General features: G+C 41.1%; 2 protein-coding genes across 15 annotated transcripts in view; one reads left to right on the top strand and one right to left on the bottom strand.

Annotated features, from left to right (window-relative positions):
• Nucleotides 1-2,054, top strand: part of EVL (Enah/Vasp-like) — a 272,883-nt gene extending 270,829 nt beyond the window's left edge. For all 11 annotated transcript variants that reach the window (XR_008915092.1, XM_056811275.1, XM_056811274.1 and 8 more), the window contains one exon: nucleotides 1,380-2,054. Coding sequence is in view for 10 of the 11 variants with exons in the window: in XM_056811275.1 (XP_056667253.1) it covers nucleotides 1,380-1,417 (38 nt within the window). In the remaining variant the exon portion in view is untranslated. The remainder of the gene's footprint in view (nucleotides 1-1,379) is intronic.
• Nucleotides 2,055-4,817: 2,763 nt separating this feature from the next.
• DEGS2 (delta 4-desaturase, sphingolipid 2) overlaps nucleotides 4,818-15,453 on the bottom strand; it is a 155,527-nt gene continuing 144,891 nt past the window's right edge. For all 4 annotated transcript variants that reach the window (XM_016431285.2, XM_016431282.2, XM_016431283.2 and 1 more), the window contains one exon: nucleotides 4,818-7,499. In XM_016431285.2, the coding sequence (XP_016286771.2) occupies nucleotides 7,353-7,499 (147 nt within the window). In that variant the 3' untranslated portion in view covers nucleotides 4,818-7,352. The remainder of the gene's footprint in view (nucleotides 7,500-15,453) is intronic.

The following is a 15,453-nucleotide window of genomic DNA, read 5'->3' as shown; positions in this document are numbered from 1 at the left end:
ACAATAGATAAGAGGGTTGGTCAAGGCCCAGGAAGAAATCTGATGGTGTGTTTAATAGGCCCAATAATTCTCTCCTCTCCTGTTCCTCTCCTGGCTCTCTGAGTTCATTGTTGTTGTTGAGTCACTTCAATGCTATCCAACTTCTCATGACCCCAATTGGGATCTGTCTTCTCTCCTCCCTCTGTCTTTCCCTTCCTTTTTTCTTCCTTCCTTCCTTCCTTCCTTCCTTCCTTCCTTTCTTCCTTTCCTTTTCTTTTATTTTCCCTTTTAGAATCAATACTGTGTATTGGTTCCAAGGCAGAAGAGTAGTAACATACAGCTAGAAAGTGTCTGAGATCACTTTTGAACCCAAATCCTCCTGTCTCTGGGCCTGGCTCTCTATCTACTTAGCCACCTAGATGCCTCCTCTCCTGGTTCTTCTCACTTCATCCTGAATCAGTTCATGTGTCTTCTCTCATTTCCCTGGATTCCTTATTGTTTTTTTTTTAATTAAAAACAACTTTTTAAAAGTTAAAGCCCTTAACTTCCATCTTAAAATCAATACTATGTGTTGGTTCCAAGGCAGACAAGTGGTAAGAGCTAGGCAATGGAGGTTAAGTGACTCGTCCAGGGTCACACAGCTAGGAAGCATCTGAGGCCAGATTTGAACCCAGGACTTCCTGTCTCTGGGCCTGTCTTTCTATCCACTAAGCCACCTAACTGTCCCCTATTTGAGATTTTCATGGCAAAGATACTGGAGTGGTTTGCCATTCCCTTCTCCAGCTCATTATACATATGGGAAAACTGCGGCAAACAAGATTAAATGTTTTGTCCAGAGTCACCGAACTAGTAAATGTCTGAGGCTGGATTTGAACTTGGGTCTTCCTGACTCCATACCTGATGCTTTATCCATTGAGCCACTTATCTGCCCTCTTTGGGTTCAGGGCATTACAAATAGAGATACCTCCTGGTTCTCTAACAATAATAACAGCTAGCATTTATGTAGAGCCTACTAGTCCTTACATCCATTAGATGTATAATTTTCTCCACTATAAAACAAAAAGACTTAGACTAGAAGATCTCTAAAACCTCTTCTAGCTATGAACTTAGAGCTTATGATTCTGAAGTTCCTTCTAGCTCATATCTCTGTTACCGCTTAAGATTTGCCAAGCATTTTCCCCTTGGGCACCCAGTGAGTAAGCAGAACACTCCCATTTTATATATGAGGAGACTAAGACTCAGGTGATACACTTTGCCCAGAGCTACAGAGCACCCCTCTGGATTCCCAGTCCAGCAGCCCTGCTCCTCCACCTCACTGGGATCTCCCATAGCACCACAACTGAGACTCCAGGGGACACCTCTGCCCGCGTCTGAGACAATTTCTTCCTTTGTCCCTACAGCCATCAGGCAGGAGCTGAGCCGGATCAGCACGACATAGTGATGGGCCAGCCTCAAACTAGCCCCGGGGCTTTCCAGCCTGGTCCAGGACTCTAGGAAGACTGAATCAACTCACAGGGCACTGAAGTGCTCCGAGGGCACTTCTCACCCTACCCCCACCCCACCCTACCCTCTACTCCTTGGTCCAGAATCCCTTTTTATTAGCAGACACAGCATACAGTGAAGCTTTGCTGTCTGAGATTCACTTCATTTAAAAAGTCTTAACCTAAAGGAAAAAAAAAATTTTTTAAGAGGATTTAAAATTCCTGGATTTTCTCTAGCCCACCTGACACTGCCCATTTGGTTGTTTGTTGCCTTTTTTTGTATTTTGTATTTGCTTATCTAAGTGTAGGATGTTTCTTTTTAGTGGTAGAGAGGACAGCAGGAACCATTTGCTTCCTAGGTGACAGAAGGGCCCTGAGGCCAGCCATCAGCAAGTGAGGACCATCTACCAACCGTCAGGGGACAGTTGTCATGTGGGGGGAGGGGGGAGCCCCACCGGGAAACACAAAGGCAGAGGCACTTGGGGCATGGGATGAGTGGGTGGATTCCAGGGTCTCACAATATACAAACGGTACGTCAGTGCGCCACAGTGTCTGTGTTCATGTGGGTAATAAACTGTTTACTGTCCACCCGGAGCTCTGGCTCTTGGCCTCTTGGATTTGTCTCATCAGCCATCAAAAACATCAGCTAATATAATGGCAATGGGTACCAGCCCCTTCGGCATGCCAGAACATTTTCCAGTCTGTTATTTCATCTCATCCTCACAAGGCGGTCAAAATGGAGGCAAAGGATTGCCTTTTCCATTTTACAGGTGAGAAGAGTGAGATCCAGAGACAAAGAATATAAGATCTGAGAGTTAAAGAGGGTTTTAGTCAACCTCCAGAATTACATCAACCCCCCCCCCTCATCTTCCAGGAAACAAACCTGGGTTACACAGCTGAAAAACATCAGAGTCTGGATGGAAACTCGGATCTCCTGATTCTCAATCCAGAATTCTTTCCACCCAGGAATTCTGCCTCTAAATTCACACAAAGCTTCCAAAACAAACAAACAAACAAAAAAACCCTTGATATTACAAACTAGAACTGAATAACTGACATTGAGAAATCACATTATCTTGTGATACTTACACCACCACTGTGAGATAGATATGATTATCCCCACCTTACAAATGAGGAAATTGAGGCTCAGGTAGGTAAGGCGATTTTCACAGGCACACATGTCCTTAGTACAGTAGATTTCAGCGGATCCCTGAACTTTGATGGGGAAAAAGTATATCTTTATTTCAAATTTTCATCATGAAAATTTCAAAAGTACATCATTATATAATTGATTTCCTTTGTAATCCTATTATACCGTGCTTTTAAAAGCAATATTCTGACAAAAGGTCCACAGGCTTCATCATACAGCCAAAGAAGCTACGATACCAAAAAAGGTTAAGAATATATGCCTTAGGGGGCAGCTGGGTGGCTCAATATATTGAGAGCCAAACCCAGAGACAGGAGGTCTTGGGTTCAAATTTGGCCTCAGACACTTCCTATCTGTGTAACCCTGGGCAAGTCACTTGACCCCCATTGCCTGGCCCTTACCACTCTTCTTCTTTGGAACCAATACCTAATATTGATTCTAAGACAGAAGATAAGGGTTTTTAAAAAAAAAGAATATAACCCTTAATGTGTTGTTATCATCCCCACCTTGTAGATTAGAAGATCAAATTAGTAGATTAAAAAAAAAAGAAGTAATTTGTCCATAGTCAACCAAATAGATTAGTGTAGGAACTGGGATTTGATCCTAGCTCTCCTGTCTCAAAGTCCAGCATTCTAAATCAGAAAAGGGCCATTGACTGGGAAGAAAGATCATAGGTTTCCTAGGAGCAGAGAGCCATAAATAGAATTGGAGTTCTTGGAGCTTTGCCCCAAGGTGTCAAAGTGACAACACCTGCCATCTTGTAATAGCCAGCATTTAGCATCTACATAATAGTCATGTGCTGGGTGAATTCTGTTCCTCCCTCCCTCTGCCCCAGAAAAGCCATGGATAAGACAGTGTCTCAATCCCACTCCCACTTGCCCACTGCTTGTCCCATCTGGTTCTAGAACTTGCCTTGAGTATAAAAATTTCTAGTAAGAGCTCTGACTGGCTTGTAAAAGCTTCAAAGGTTACGAGTTGTTTTTTTCACCCCAGGATCATGAAGGGAGTGGATCTAAGGTTTGTTCTATCTTCCTTATCAGGACCTCTAACAATGGGATGGCTAAATATTACTTAGAAGGAGGTTCCTGCCAATTACAACTCCCCATAAAAGACTTTTATCAACCCTGATAAATGTTCCTTGTGATAAGTGTGTCCCGAATATGGGCCCTTGTCACGGATGAAAGGCCAGTGTGGCCTTTCTCAATGGCTCACTGAGACAGCTAGATGGCACAGCAGATGTCTGGAGTCAGGAAAACCTATCCAGTCCCTTCCTAGTAAAATGACCCACATACACAAACATTTTAGCCTTTGTTAAGCACCTTCAGGTGACAGAAATCACAATATCCAAGATGCAATCTGTTCAACTGAGAACTGTCTTTCTTACACTAAGCTGGAATATTAAACTGGACTTTCCACTCCAAGCAAATACAATTTCAGTCCCCTTTTCGTAAAACAACCAAACTTTCAAAGACTTAAACCAGGGACTTTTCATCTCTCCCAAGTCTTCTCTTCTCTAAGCTCCCTAATTCCTTCAATTTATTGTCACAGGAGAGGCTATAGTATCCAAAGCAGTGAGGGAAAGTCCACGGCAGCTATCTGACGATTACTGGGTCTTCACAGGAGCACAGCCCATTTTGCATCCTCAGATAACTGCCTGGGACCTTGTTCTTGTGTTGAACCAAAGAAAGAGGAATAGGGGGCAGCTATGTGGCTGAGTGGATTGAGAGGCAGGACTGGAGGTCCTGGGTTCAAATTTGACCTCAAGATACTTCCTAAGCTGTATAACCCTGGGCATGTCAGTTAATCCCCATTGCCTAGCCTTTACCACTCTTCTGCCATGGGACCAATACCCGATTTTGAGTCTAAGATGGAAGGTAAGGGATTTTGGAGGAAAAAAAAAAGGAAGAGAATTATCCAATTGGATGTTCCTAACTCTTCTGTCGTGGGCCAACTGTGTCAATACCACATCATCCATTTGCATTTAATGAGGAAGGGAAGAGATATCATCTCCTCCTCCTAGATTTTTATGGTCCCATTAGTAATAAATTCTTACCCAGGACTCTCCTTATTTCCACCCCTATGCCAACCTGGAATGTAGGGTAGGGGAAGAACCTAGACCCAGTGAAGGATACAAAGATCAGGTTGGAAACAAAGCTGCAAGGCTTTTCCTGTCTTCCCTCTACCCCTCTAATAAGCACATCCTGTAGGCATTGAAAACCAAAGGTTTAATCATTTTATTTTAATTCCAGATAACTTTCAGAAACACAAGAGTTTCAGACAATTGTTGCATTTGTTTCTCACAAGACAGAGCCCCACAGGCCAAACCATCCAATGGAATGGCCCATACACCAATTTGTTGATATTTTTCCTACCCCTTCATGGCTGGTGACCCTGTGAATGAGCTCCAGAGAATTTTTGGAAGTTGCTCTGAAAAGCACAAGTTGCTATATAAACATTAGACTCATAAAATATCAAAGCTGGAAGGGAGCTTGGAGTGATGGAATGTAGAATATCAGAGTTACAAGGAGCCTTATTAAAGAGATGTAGAGAGAGGAATGGAATCATTCACAGTCCCCAGCATGTTAGTGACAGATCTAAGATTCAAATCCAGGTCCCTTGCCTCTGAGTACAATGACCTTTGATGACTGAGGACATTTCATCAGGAAGACTGGAACTTGTCCATAATAATACAAATTCTCAAAGGCTATTCAGGTGCTGAGAAAAGGGGCAGCTTAGGTAGACCTCCCCCCTTCAGTGCCCAGGTGATACAGTAGCATCCTTTGGGGAGCAAAGGGGAAGAGTTGGATCACAGGCTCTAGTTTACAACTCTCTGGGTCTTGGGATCCCAGGCTTTCTGCGTCATGGCAGTGGCCAGTCTACTGTTGTTGGGAAGAGAGCAGTAAGGAAATAATGAACTACTAGAGGATTTCAGTCCTCAAAGTGGTAGAAAGCCCACCTTCCTGCCTCCCTATACCATTTTTCTCAGTGTCTAAAGAGCCTTAAATCATAACAGGCTATTTAGACACTGAGAAATACCAGGAGAGAAAAACAAAACTTGCCAAAGTTTAAAGACTTCAATCATCATAGAAAGGAAATTCCTATGGCAGTCCTGGAACCCTACTGCTATAGAATGTCAGTGCTTAAAGTGGTCTTAGAGAGCATCTGTTCAATCACGTAATCTTACAAGATGGGGAAACCTGAGACCCAAAGAGGGGAAATGACTTTCAAGGTCACACAAGGTGCTGGTGGCAGTGCAGGAACCCAAGCTCCTGCCTTTGAACCCATAGCTCTTTCCAAATCATCTCACTTAGCTTAGCAGGATCCTTTCCAGGGTTCCCTCAGAGAAACTGACTTACTAGGGAACTCAATTTGCAGGAGTTGGGGTGCCAGGCAGCCTTTGCCCCAAGAAGTAGGCTGATGTCTGCGACCATCCAGTCACCCAGAAGTTACCTGGATGGAGCCACATCCACCGGTCCTAAGGACCGCATGTCAGGTGTAAAGGAGTGGTATGAGATGAGCAGGCACAGAGCACCCTGACCCAAATATGTCTCTCCCTTTTCCACTGAGTGCCTGTTATACTGCCATCACAACTTTATACTGGGAGCAGCTAGATGATGGCTCAGTGCATTGAGAGCCAAGCCTAGAGAAGGGAGATCCTAAATTCAAATCTGGCTTCAGACATATCACTTAACCCCAATTGCCTGGCCCTTACCACTCTTCTTCCCTGGAACCAATTCTTAGTATTAATCCTAAGATGGAATGTAAGGGTTTAAAAAATAATATTAAATAATTTAATTCCTTGGGGTCTTGAAAAAATGCCTCTATTCAAATGAAGATACCCCCAGGAAGCAGGCTTGATAAGATAGAAAGACACTGGCAAGAGATCTGGATTATTTTGGGACCAGATCTGCCAGCAGAGTAAGTTTATTTCTGGTACTCTCTGGGTTTCAGTTTCCTCAGCTGAAAAATGAGACCCAGATGATCTCTAAGCCCCGCTCCCTACCTCCTTTCCCTCCAATGATTCTAATAGCCTATATTGGATGAATCTAACATCTCTTCCAGCTCTAATCTGATGCCCTAGAGACCAGCTGTGGCATGCGCTCAGAAACAAGCAGCCAAAAGGCACTGGGGAATGAAAATGCTGAAGAACCAGTTCCCCTGCATGGACCTAAACTTGTTTGAAACAGAAAAATATTAATAACCTGAGACGAGTATAAGGAGCCCCACCTCCAAGGAAAGTTAATCATCTCCCTCCTCCTCCTCCTCTCTGCCACCTGCCACAGGATAGCAGATCACAGGATTTAGAGCTAGAAGGAATCTTAGAGATCATCTAAGTCTTAACTTTCTCAGACCAATTCTGGTCCAGAAAAGTGAATGGATTTGCCCAAGGTACAATAAAAGTAGCATCCAGATTCCCTGACTCAAAAACCAAAATTCTTTGCTGCTATATCAGTACAGATGGAGAATTCCATCTTTCCACTTTCCTGTTTCTCATGACTGAAGCAAAAAAATCCAGCAGGTTGTGGCTCCTGGTCCCCTACTGAGAGTATAATGGGAGCTTCCTGGAGGCAGGACAGGCATAGGTGGGTTTTGTGGTTTCTGCTCTATTTAAAAAAGGACATGTTCAAAAACCAACTCAGGTTCTCCATTCACATAGAAGACTTCTAGGCCAATTTTTTTTCCCCCGGCAATTTAGTTCTCAGAACTTAGTCCAAGTTGGCCCCAACAATTGAATGGAAGGCAGACTAGAAGGTTTTCAAGGCTTTCTTGGGGCTCCTCTTTACCCTGGAGGAAAGCCCCAAGGAGTCATTGAAGATAAAGTCCCTTATCACCTGGACCCAGGAATTGTGATATGGGAGGTTATCATAATACTCAGGAGCAATTTTCCGCACCTAGAAAGAAGAGAGAATCAGTCAGAGTCTTAGAATGCTTGAGCAGAAAGGAGTCTATAGATAATAGGACTTAAAGCTAACAATTCTTTTCTGATAATCCAGACCATCATTTTATAGATGAGACCGAAGACCACAAACAGCCAGTAGCACGTCTCCTGACTTTTATTCTGCTGTCATTTCTGCTACCGTCTCCCCCAGCTGACTTCTGAGATATTCAGTTTCTCAGGAGAACCTTTGTTTCCTCATCTATAAAATGAGGAAATGGTGTAAGGGGAAAATGCTTAAAAGCTTAAAGCACTCCAGAAATACCAACTACTATCATTATTATTATTATTTTACACTTTGAACTTCAAATCGGGGGTACATCATGCATGAAAGGGAGACTTGGAGTGAACCATTCCTCCCTATGCCCAGGCTCCTAGTGCTGTCTGTTGTTCAGTTGTTTTTCAGTTGTGTCTGACACTCTAACACCATTAAGGTTTCTTGGCAAAGATACTGGAGATACTATTTCCTTCTGCAGCTTATTTTACAGACAAGGAACCGAGGCAGAGTTAAGTGACTTGCCCAGAATGACACAACTAATGTCTGAGGATGGATTTGAACTCATGAAGAAAAGTCTTCCTGATTCTAACCTTAGCTCTCTATCTACTGTGTCTCCTAGCAGGCCCCTCATACCACTGAGGAAACAACAGATTCTAATGCCAAAAGACTATAAAGATGCTGTCTAGCCCCTTCCCTTTACCTGTCCAAATTCTCACAGCTAGATGACAACCAAGCTAAGGCTAGAACCCAAGTTCCTTAATTCCTAGTCCAAAGTCATCCAATGAAATGCAAGAATTTGTTTTTTATATACTGAATTAATTCCTATATATCAAAGAGAATTACTATGTATTCCTGTGTCTGGGACCTGGATCAGAGATACCATCTAGTCTGCTACTTTCTGCATTTTCTTTGTCCTTGGGATCTCAAAGGATGCCGTCCTTCTTAATAGAATTTGGTTAAGAAATGAAGGAGACAAGGGCTCTTTTCCTGAGGAGGTGCAAAACCTTATTTGTCAATTTGGAAGAGCTGAGAAACTGATAAGCCACCTCTTACTTAGCTGTCACTAATTAAAGATGTTTGGGGATGTTCAAAGGAAGGGCTAACTAATGTGCTCCCAAAAATGTATATATATTCCTGAACCAGGAGTTTCTCTTTGCCTCATGATGGTTTGAAAGAATTGTTTGACCACAATGAGGATGTCTTGATGAGTCAATTATTAATTATTTAGTCCATAAGCAAAACACATGACTTTTGAAGGAGGATGGGATGGGTGGTTGGAACTTGAAAGAGGTCTTCAAGCATTTCAGAATCTATACTATGAAATGAGGATTAGATTTGTCCTGCTTGTTCCTAGAAGGCAAAACAACGAGCAATGAGTAGAAGTACAAAAAGACTTAATGTGACACAGAGCTATACCCAAAGTAGGATGGCCTGCCTTGGGACATAGCAGGTTTCCTCTATCACTAGAAGTCATGGAAGGTGGGCTTCTCAAAGACAATGTAGGGAGAATTCCTGTTCAGAAATAGATTGGACAGGGGGCAGCTGGGTAGCTCAGTGGATTGAGAGCCAGGCCTAGAGACAGGAGGTCCTAGGTTCAAATCTAGCCTCAGACACTTCCCAGCTGTGTGACCCTGAGCAAGTCACTTGACCCCCATTGCTTAGCCCTTACCACTCTTCTGCCTTGGAGCCAATATACAGTATTGACTCCAAGATGGAAGGTAAGGGAAAGAAAGAAGGAAAGAAAGAAAGAAGGAAAGAAGGAAAGAAGGAAAGAAGGAAAGAAAGAAAGAAGGAAAGAAAGAAAGAAGGAAAGAAAGAAAGAAAGAAAGAAAGAAAGAAAGAAAGAAAGAAAGAAAGAAAGAAAGAAAGAAAGAAAGAAAGAAAGAAAGAAAGAAAGAAAGAAAGAAAGAAATAAAGAAAGAAAGAAAGAAAGAAAGAAGGAAAGAAGGAAAGAAGGAAAGAAGGAAAGAAGGAAAGAAGGAAAGAAGGAAAGAAGGAAAGAAGGAAAGAAAGAAAGAAAGAAAGAAAGAAAGAAAGAAAGAAGGAAAGAAAGAAAGAAGGAAGGAAAGAAAGAAAGAAGGAAGGAAAGAAGGAAAGAAGGAAAGAAAGAAAGAAAGAAGGAAAGAAGGAAAGAAGGAAAGAAAGAAAGAAAGAAAGAAAGAAGGAAAGAAAGAAAGAAGGAAGGAAAGAAGGAAAGAAGGAAAGAAGGAAAGAAGGAAAGAAAGAAAGAAAGAAAGAAAGAAAGAAAGAAAGAAAGAAAGAAAGAAAGAAAGAAAGAAAGAAAGAAAGAAAGAAAGAAAGAAAGAAAGAAAGAAAGAAAGAAAGAAAGAAAGAAAGAAAGAAAGAAAGAAAGAAGGAAAGAAGGAAGGAAAGAAGGAAAGAAAAGAAATAGATTGGACTTTACCCCAACCTACCTATCTCAAGGTAAAAGGATTGAACTCCAACATTTGTTTGTTCACTTCTTCCTTGGCAAAGATACTGGAGTGGCTTTCCATTTCCTTCTCCAGCTCATTTTTCAGAGGAGGAAACTGAGGCAGAGTTAAATAAGTTGCCCAAGGTCACACAGCTAATAAGTGCCTGATCACGTTTTTAAGGCCCTATAAGGGTGCATGTAGTAGAGCAGAATGAGAATCCACCTTGTAGTCAGAGTGCTTCCTTGGGTTTAAATCCCACCTCTGATGATGGCCAACCTATATAACCTAGGATAAGTCACTTAATCTCCCTGGGCCTCAATTTCCCCATATGTCACTTAAGGGGATTGAACTAGATGGCCTCTGAAATCCCTTCTAGCTCTAGATCTAGCTCTGTAAGTCCATGGGCCCTCACCCAAGGATTTTGTGCTTCAAGCTTAAACTCTGAATCATAAAGGTTTGGTATACTCATCCATCCTTCCTTTTCTGTGCCTTCTAGAATCCAACAGGCTATTGCCATTGCCTCCACCAATCAGTGTGCAGAGTGATCTCCAAGGGAAGTGAGATATCCAAGTGATCCCTAATTCATTTACCCATTTACTATGAATCAAGGATAGAATTAGGACCCAAAAGTCCACTTGTTCCTTCCTGCTGCTCTAATCTTTTCTGTGGTTTCACCACATGTGTCTCCAGCTTGACCTGTCTCAGTAGAGGAACCAAACGAAGCAGCTCCCTGGAGTCATTGCTCCTGTCTCAGGGAGATAACTTTTATTGGACAGCTGGAATTAAACTCAGCTGGAAGGAAATTTGAAAGGAAAATTCCTAACAACTGGAAGGAGACTTGAGAGTTCATCTAAGACCACACAGTAGTCATCTTTGTTAGGACTCTCCCTCCCCCGCCGCCCCCCTACCCCATCCACTTTAGCATTTCCCTTAGGGTTAGTCACAGAACAATAAATATTTCACAGATAAAAGAGAATCTATGAGCTGGAAACAAAAAACAAACTGTCTAAAACCAACTTCCTCATTTTGCTGATGAGGACACTGGGGTCCAATGAGGGAAATGTGACTTTCCTAAAACGTTAGGCAAAATCTCTTTCATATCCTCAGAGATGAAATGGAGAGATTAGGGCTGGAGCATCAGAGATATGCAAGCTCTCAGGGTTGAAAGGAGTCCTTGAGGCTTAGTTTATTAATAGGAAAAGCTGATTCTCCTAGTCCCTACCTTGACAGGACTCCTTCCCCACTTTATAATGTCTGTGCCAAATAGTCAGATTACGAATTCCATACTTAGGAATTCTGGCCATTTGAGAAAATTCAGATAAAATGAAGATGGAGTGAGAAGGGCATGAAAGAATGGGAGCAGTGTCTAAAGTCTGATCATTGCTGTGTTCAACTGAGAACAGTGGTCACTAAAGTTGAGAAGGATGAGGAACTGGGAGAACACAGAAGGAAACAGGGTTTGAGGTAATGAAAACTGTGAGCCAGGGACTAAATTTATTGATTTGGAGGAAGAGTGAGCTGGCAACCATAAGTGAAAACACTAAGAATCTGTACTCAGGGTACAATGCACTTCTAAGGGAGAAAGGTAGCTGTTGAGTGATGGAGGGTAAAAAGTAGCAACAACATACAAGCTAACTCTTCCTCCTTGCCCTATATGACAGAAATGAAGACAAGAAAGGTGGTCTTGAGAAGTGTGAACCTGGGGGCAACTAGGTGGCTCAGTGGGTTGAGAGAGGTCAAGAGACAGGAGGTCCTGGGTTCAAATGTGGCCTCAAACACTTCCTAGCTGTGTGACCTTGGGCAAGTCACTTAACCCCCATTGCCTAGCCCCCTCTTCTATCTTGGAACTGATATTTAGTAGTAGAAATTAAGTGTTTGGGGTATTTTAAAGTATGCACCAGAAGAAAGTAGACCTAAACTGAAAAATGAGTTTGATAATTACAAAGGAAGATTCCACAGGGCACAGTGAAAAAAAGAAAGCAGAAGAAAATGAAAGCCTGCGAATGGCAGCGATTTCATTTATTCCTGGGAGAAGCTAATGCTAGCTCACTTCCTTCTTCCTAAGAGTTAGGCCTCCCTGAATGCTGGCCCGGATGACTAAGGTTTTTTTGTCTGTGAAATCACATTGCTGACTAGTTGGGCTTGCAGTCCATAAATCTTTTTCAGATAAACCATTGTTTGGTCAAACCTCCCCACCTTGTACTTGTAACATGTTTTTTAAACCAACTGTGAGGTTTTACATTTATGCCTTGTAAATTTACTCTTATTAGATATACCTCCATGCACAATCTAGCCTCCGATAGTCCTGGATCCTGACTGTCATCCATTGTGTTTGTTAACTATCCATCCCACCTTAATGTCTGCTCCCTGCAAATTTGATAAGGCTGTTTCGGTATTTACCCAAGTCTAGGGATGTTCCATCTGGTCAATATCCTTTGTAAAATATGATGCCCACAAGTGAACCCCAATACTCTAATCAGGTCAGAGGACTTCTGAACTAACAATTTTATCCATCTGAACTCTAGATTTTTATTAGCATAAGCTAAGATTGCATTCATTTTTCTGGCTGCCACAATACCCTGCTGATTCAGACTGAATTTTCAGGTAACTAAAATCCCCATCTTCTCCATATAAACTCTATCATACAGCCATGGTGGGGTTGGAACTGGTAGAATCAATGCTAATAGCTCAGGGTCCACCTGGAGAAAGCACTAGCTAGAAAACATCACCAATAGCTAGATATTCAAGATTTTTATCAGTGACTTAGATAAAGGCATAAAGGGTTCAAAGCTAAAATGTGTAACAAATATATTAGACAGAATTGTGAGTAAAAAAAAAAAGATTTAAATCAGTTAAGACAGTTAAATCAGTTTTTTAAAAATCAATAGGGTGTGGGAGATATCCTAGATGATGCTGGATGATGCCTTTTTGTGGATATTATAAAGGACATTTTGGTAGGTGATGGCATAAATTACTTTTAAGATCTCTTAGGATACTATAATTCTATGAGTACAAGATGGCAGAGACATAAGTTTAAAATAGGTGGAATTAATACTAATGGCTTAATGTCAGCTTGAAGAGAAACTTCTAGAAACTACCACAGTTCTGTGGCCTCTTTGGGACTTTCCCACCCAAGTTATGAATTTTTAATCATCCATCACTATTCTTGGAAGCCCCACCCCAGCCTCATCTAGAGGAGGGGTAGGGAGCAGAATGTCCAGGTAATCCATAGGCTTGATAATAAAACCAAGGGTGCCTAGGACTATAGTCTGCATACTAGCTTGTCATCCATCTCTGATGGCTCAGGATGATAAATGAAGGCACTGAAATGAGCTAAATTGGGGAAATTGGCACTAAGTCACCTGACCACTCTTTCTCTGTCTCCTAGAAAAATCCTAAACCCAGATCACACCCTAACCAAAGGAGTTCCTCGAGGTTCTTCCCTGAGCCCTCTTCTCTTCTCCCTTCACTATGATCTTATCAGCTCTCATGGATTTAATCACCATCTCTATCCTGATGAGTCTCAAATCTACCTTTCCTGCCCCATACCCTGCTGACCTCCAATCTTCCATCACCAACTGTTTTTCAGATATCTCAAACTAGATGTCTAGTAGATATCTTAAACTCAATAATTCCAAAATGGAACTTATTCACTTTCCCCTTAAAATTTCCCCCTCTCTTGTTAATCAGCTATTTCAGTCTCCTCCAATTCTTCATGACCCCATTTGGGGTTTTCTTTGTCAAAGATACTACAATAGTTTGACATTTCCTTCTTCAACTCATTTTATAGATAAGCAACTGAGGCAAACAATGTTAAGTGACTTGCCCAGAGTCACAGAATTAGTGTCTGATGCAGATCTGAACTCAGGAAGATGAGTCTTTTTGACTTCAGGCCAGGCAACCTAGCCAAAGAGCCACCTCCTACCTTTTCTATTACTATATTCCCAGTCCCTCAGGCTTGAAATCTAGGAATCATTCTAGATTCCTCACTATCTCTTACCCCTCATACCTTTGTAACATCTCTCAAATATCAAAGGAATCAATGAAAAAAAATGTGAAGGAAAGTGGTCTAGCAGTACCAGATCTCAATCTGTATTACAAAGCAGTAATCATCAAAACAATCTGGTACTGGCTAAGAAATAAAGTGATCAGTGGAATAGATTAGTTACAAAATACCAGTAATAAACAACCATAGTCATTAGTGCTTGATGAATCAAAAGTTCCAAGGGCAAAAATTCGACTATTTGACAAAATCTGCTGGAAAATTTGGAAAATGATATGGCAGAGACTGTGGATAAACCATCTCACACTATATTCCAAGATAAGGTTAATATGGGTACATGATTTAGACATAAAACATGATACCAAAAGCAAATTGGGGGATCATGGAATAGTTACCTGTTACATTTATGGAGAAGAATATATTGCCAAATAAGGGATGAAAAGCATTAGAGGATATAAACTCAATAATTTTGATTACATTAAATTAAAAAAGGGTTTTGTATAAATAAAAACCAATGCAACCAAAATCAGAAGGAAAGCAGAAAGTGGGAGGAAGTTTTTTGAAAAAATATCTCCAATAAAGGTCTTATTTTCTCTTAAATATAGGGAACTGAGTTAATTTTATAAGAATATGTCATTTTCCAATGAATAAATTTGATCAAAGGATATGAATAAGCAGTTTTAGATGGAGAAATCAAAAACATCTATAGTCATATGAAAAAATACTCTAAATTACTATTGATTAGAGAAATTCAAATTAAAACAACTCTGAGGTACCACCTCACACCTATCAGATTGACTATTTTGACAGAAAAAAGAAAATATTGGAAAGAATGTAGGAAAATTGGGGCAATAATGTACTGTTGGCTTAGTTGAGGTCTAATCCAACCATTCTGGAAAGTGATTTTTTAAAAAGTGGGAGAGGGAAAGGACCTATTTGTAGCAGCTATATTGATGGTAGCAAAGAACTAGAAATTGAGGGGTTTCCATCAATTGGGGAATGGTTGAACAAGTTGTGGTATATGATTGTGCTATAAGAAATGACAAGCAGAATGACTTTGGAAAAACTGAAAAGGCCTAGGTGAACTGATACAAAATGAAGTGAGCAGAACCAGAAGAACATTGTACACAATGACAGGGATACTGATTGATGAACAACTGTGAATAACCTAGTTCTTCTCAGCAATGCAATGATGAAAGATAATCCCAGAAACGTGTTAAAAAAATGCCATATGTCTTCAGAGAAAGAATTGATGGAGTCTGAATGCAGACCAAAACTTATCCTATTTTACTTTCTTCCTTCTTTATTTTTGTTTGAGATCTCTTTCACAAAATAACCAATATGAAAAAATGTTTTACATGATTGCACATGTAAAATTGACATCAGATTGCTTTCCATCTCAGGGAAAGGGAAGGAGTGGAAAGAAGTGAAGAAGGAAGGGTAAGAAGGAGAAGAGATTGTAGAACTCAAAATTTTTAAATGAATGTTTAAAAAA

This window comes from Monodelphis domestica, chromosome 1, assembly GCF_027887165.1.
Source record: "Monodelphis domestica isolate mMonDom1 chromosome 1, mMonDom1.pri, whole genome shotgun sequence".
NCBI lineage: Eukaryota > Metazoa > Chordata > Mammalia > Didelphimorphia > Didelphidae > Monodelphis > Monodelphis domestica.
Note: the sequence above shows the minus strand (reverse complement) of the source record. Positions and strands in the feature narration are given on the sequence as shown.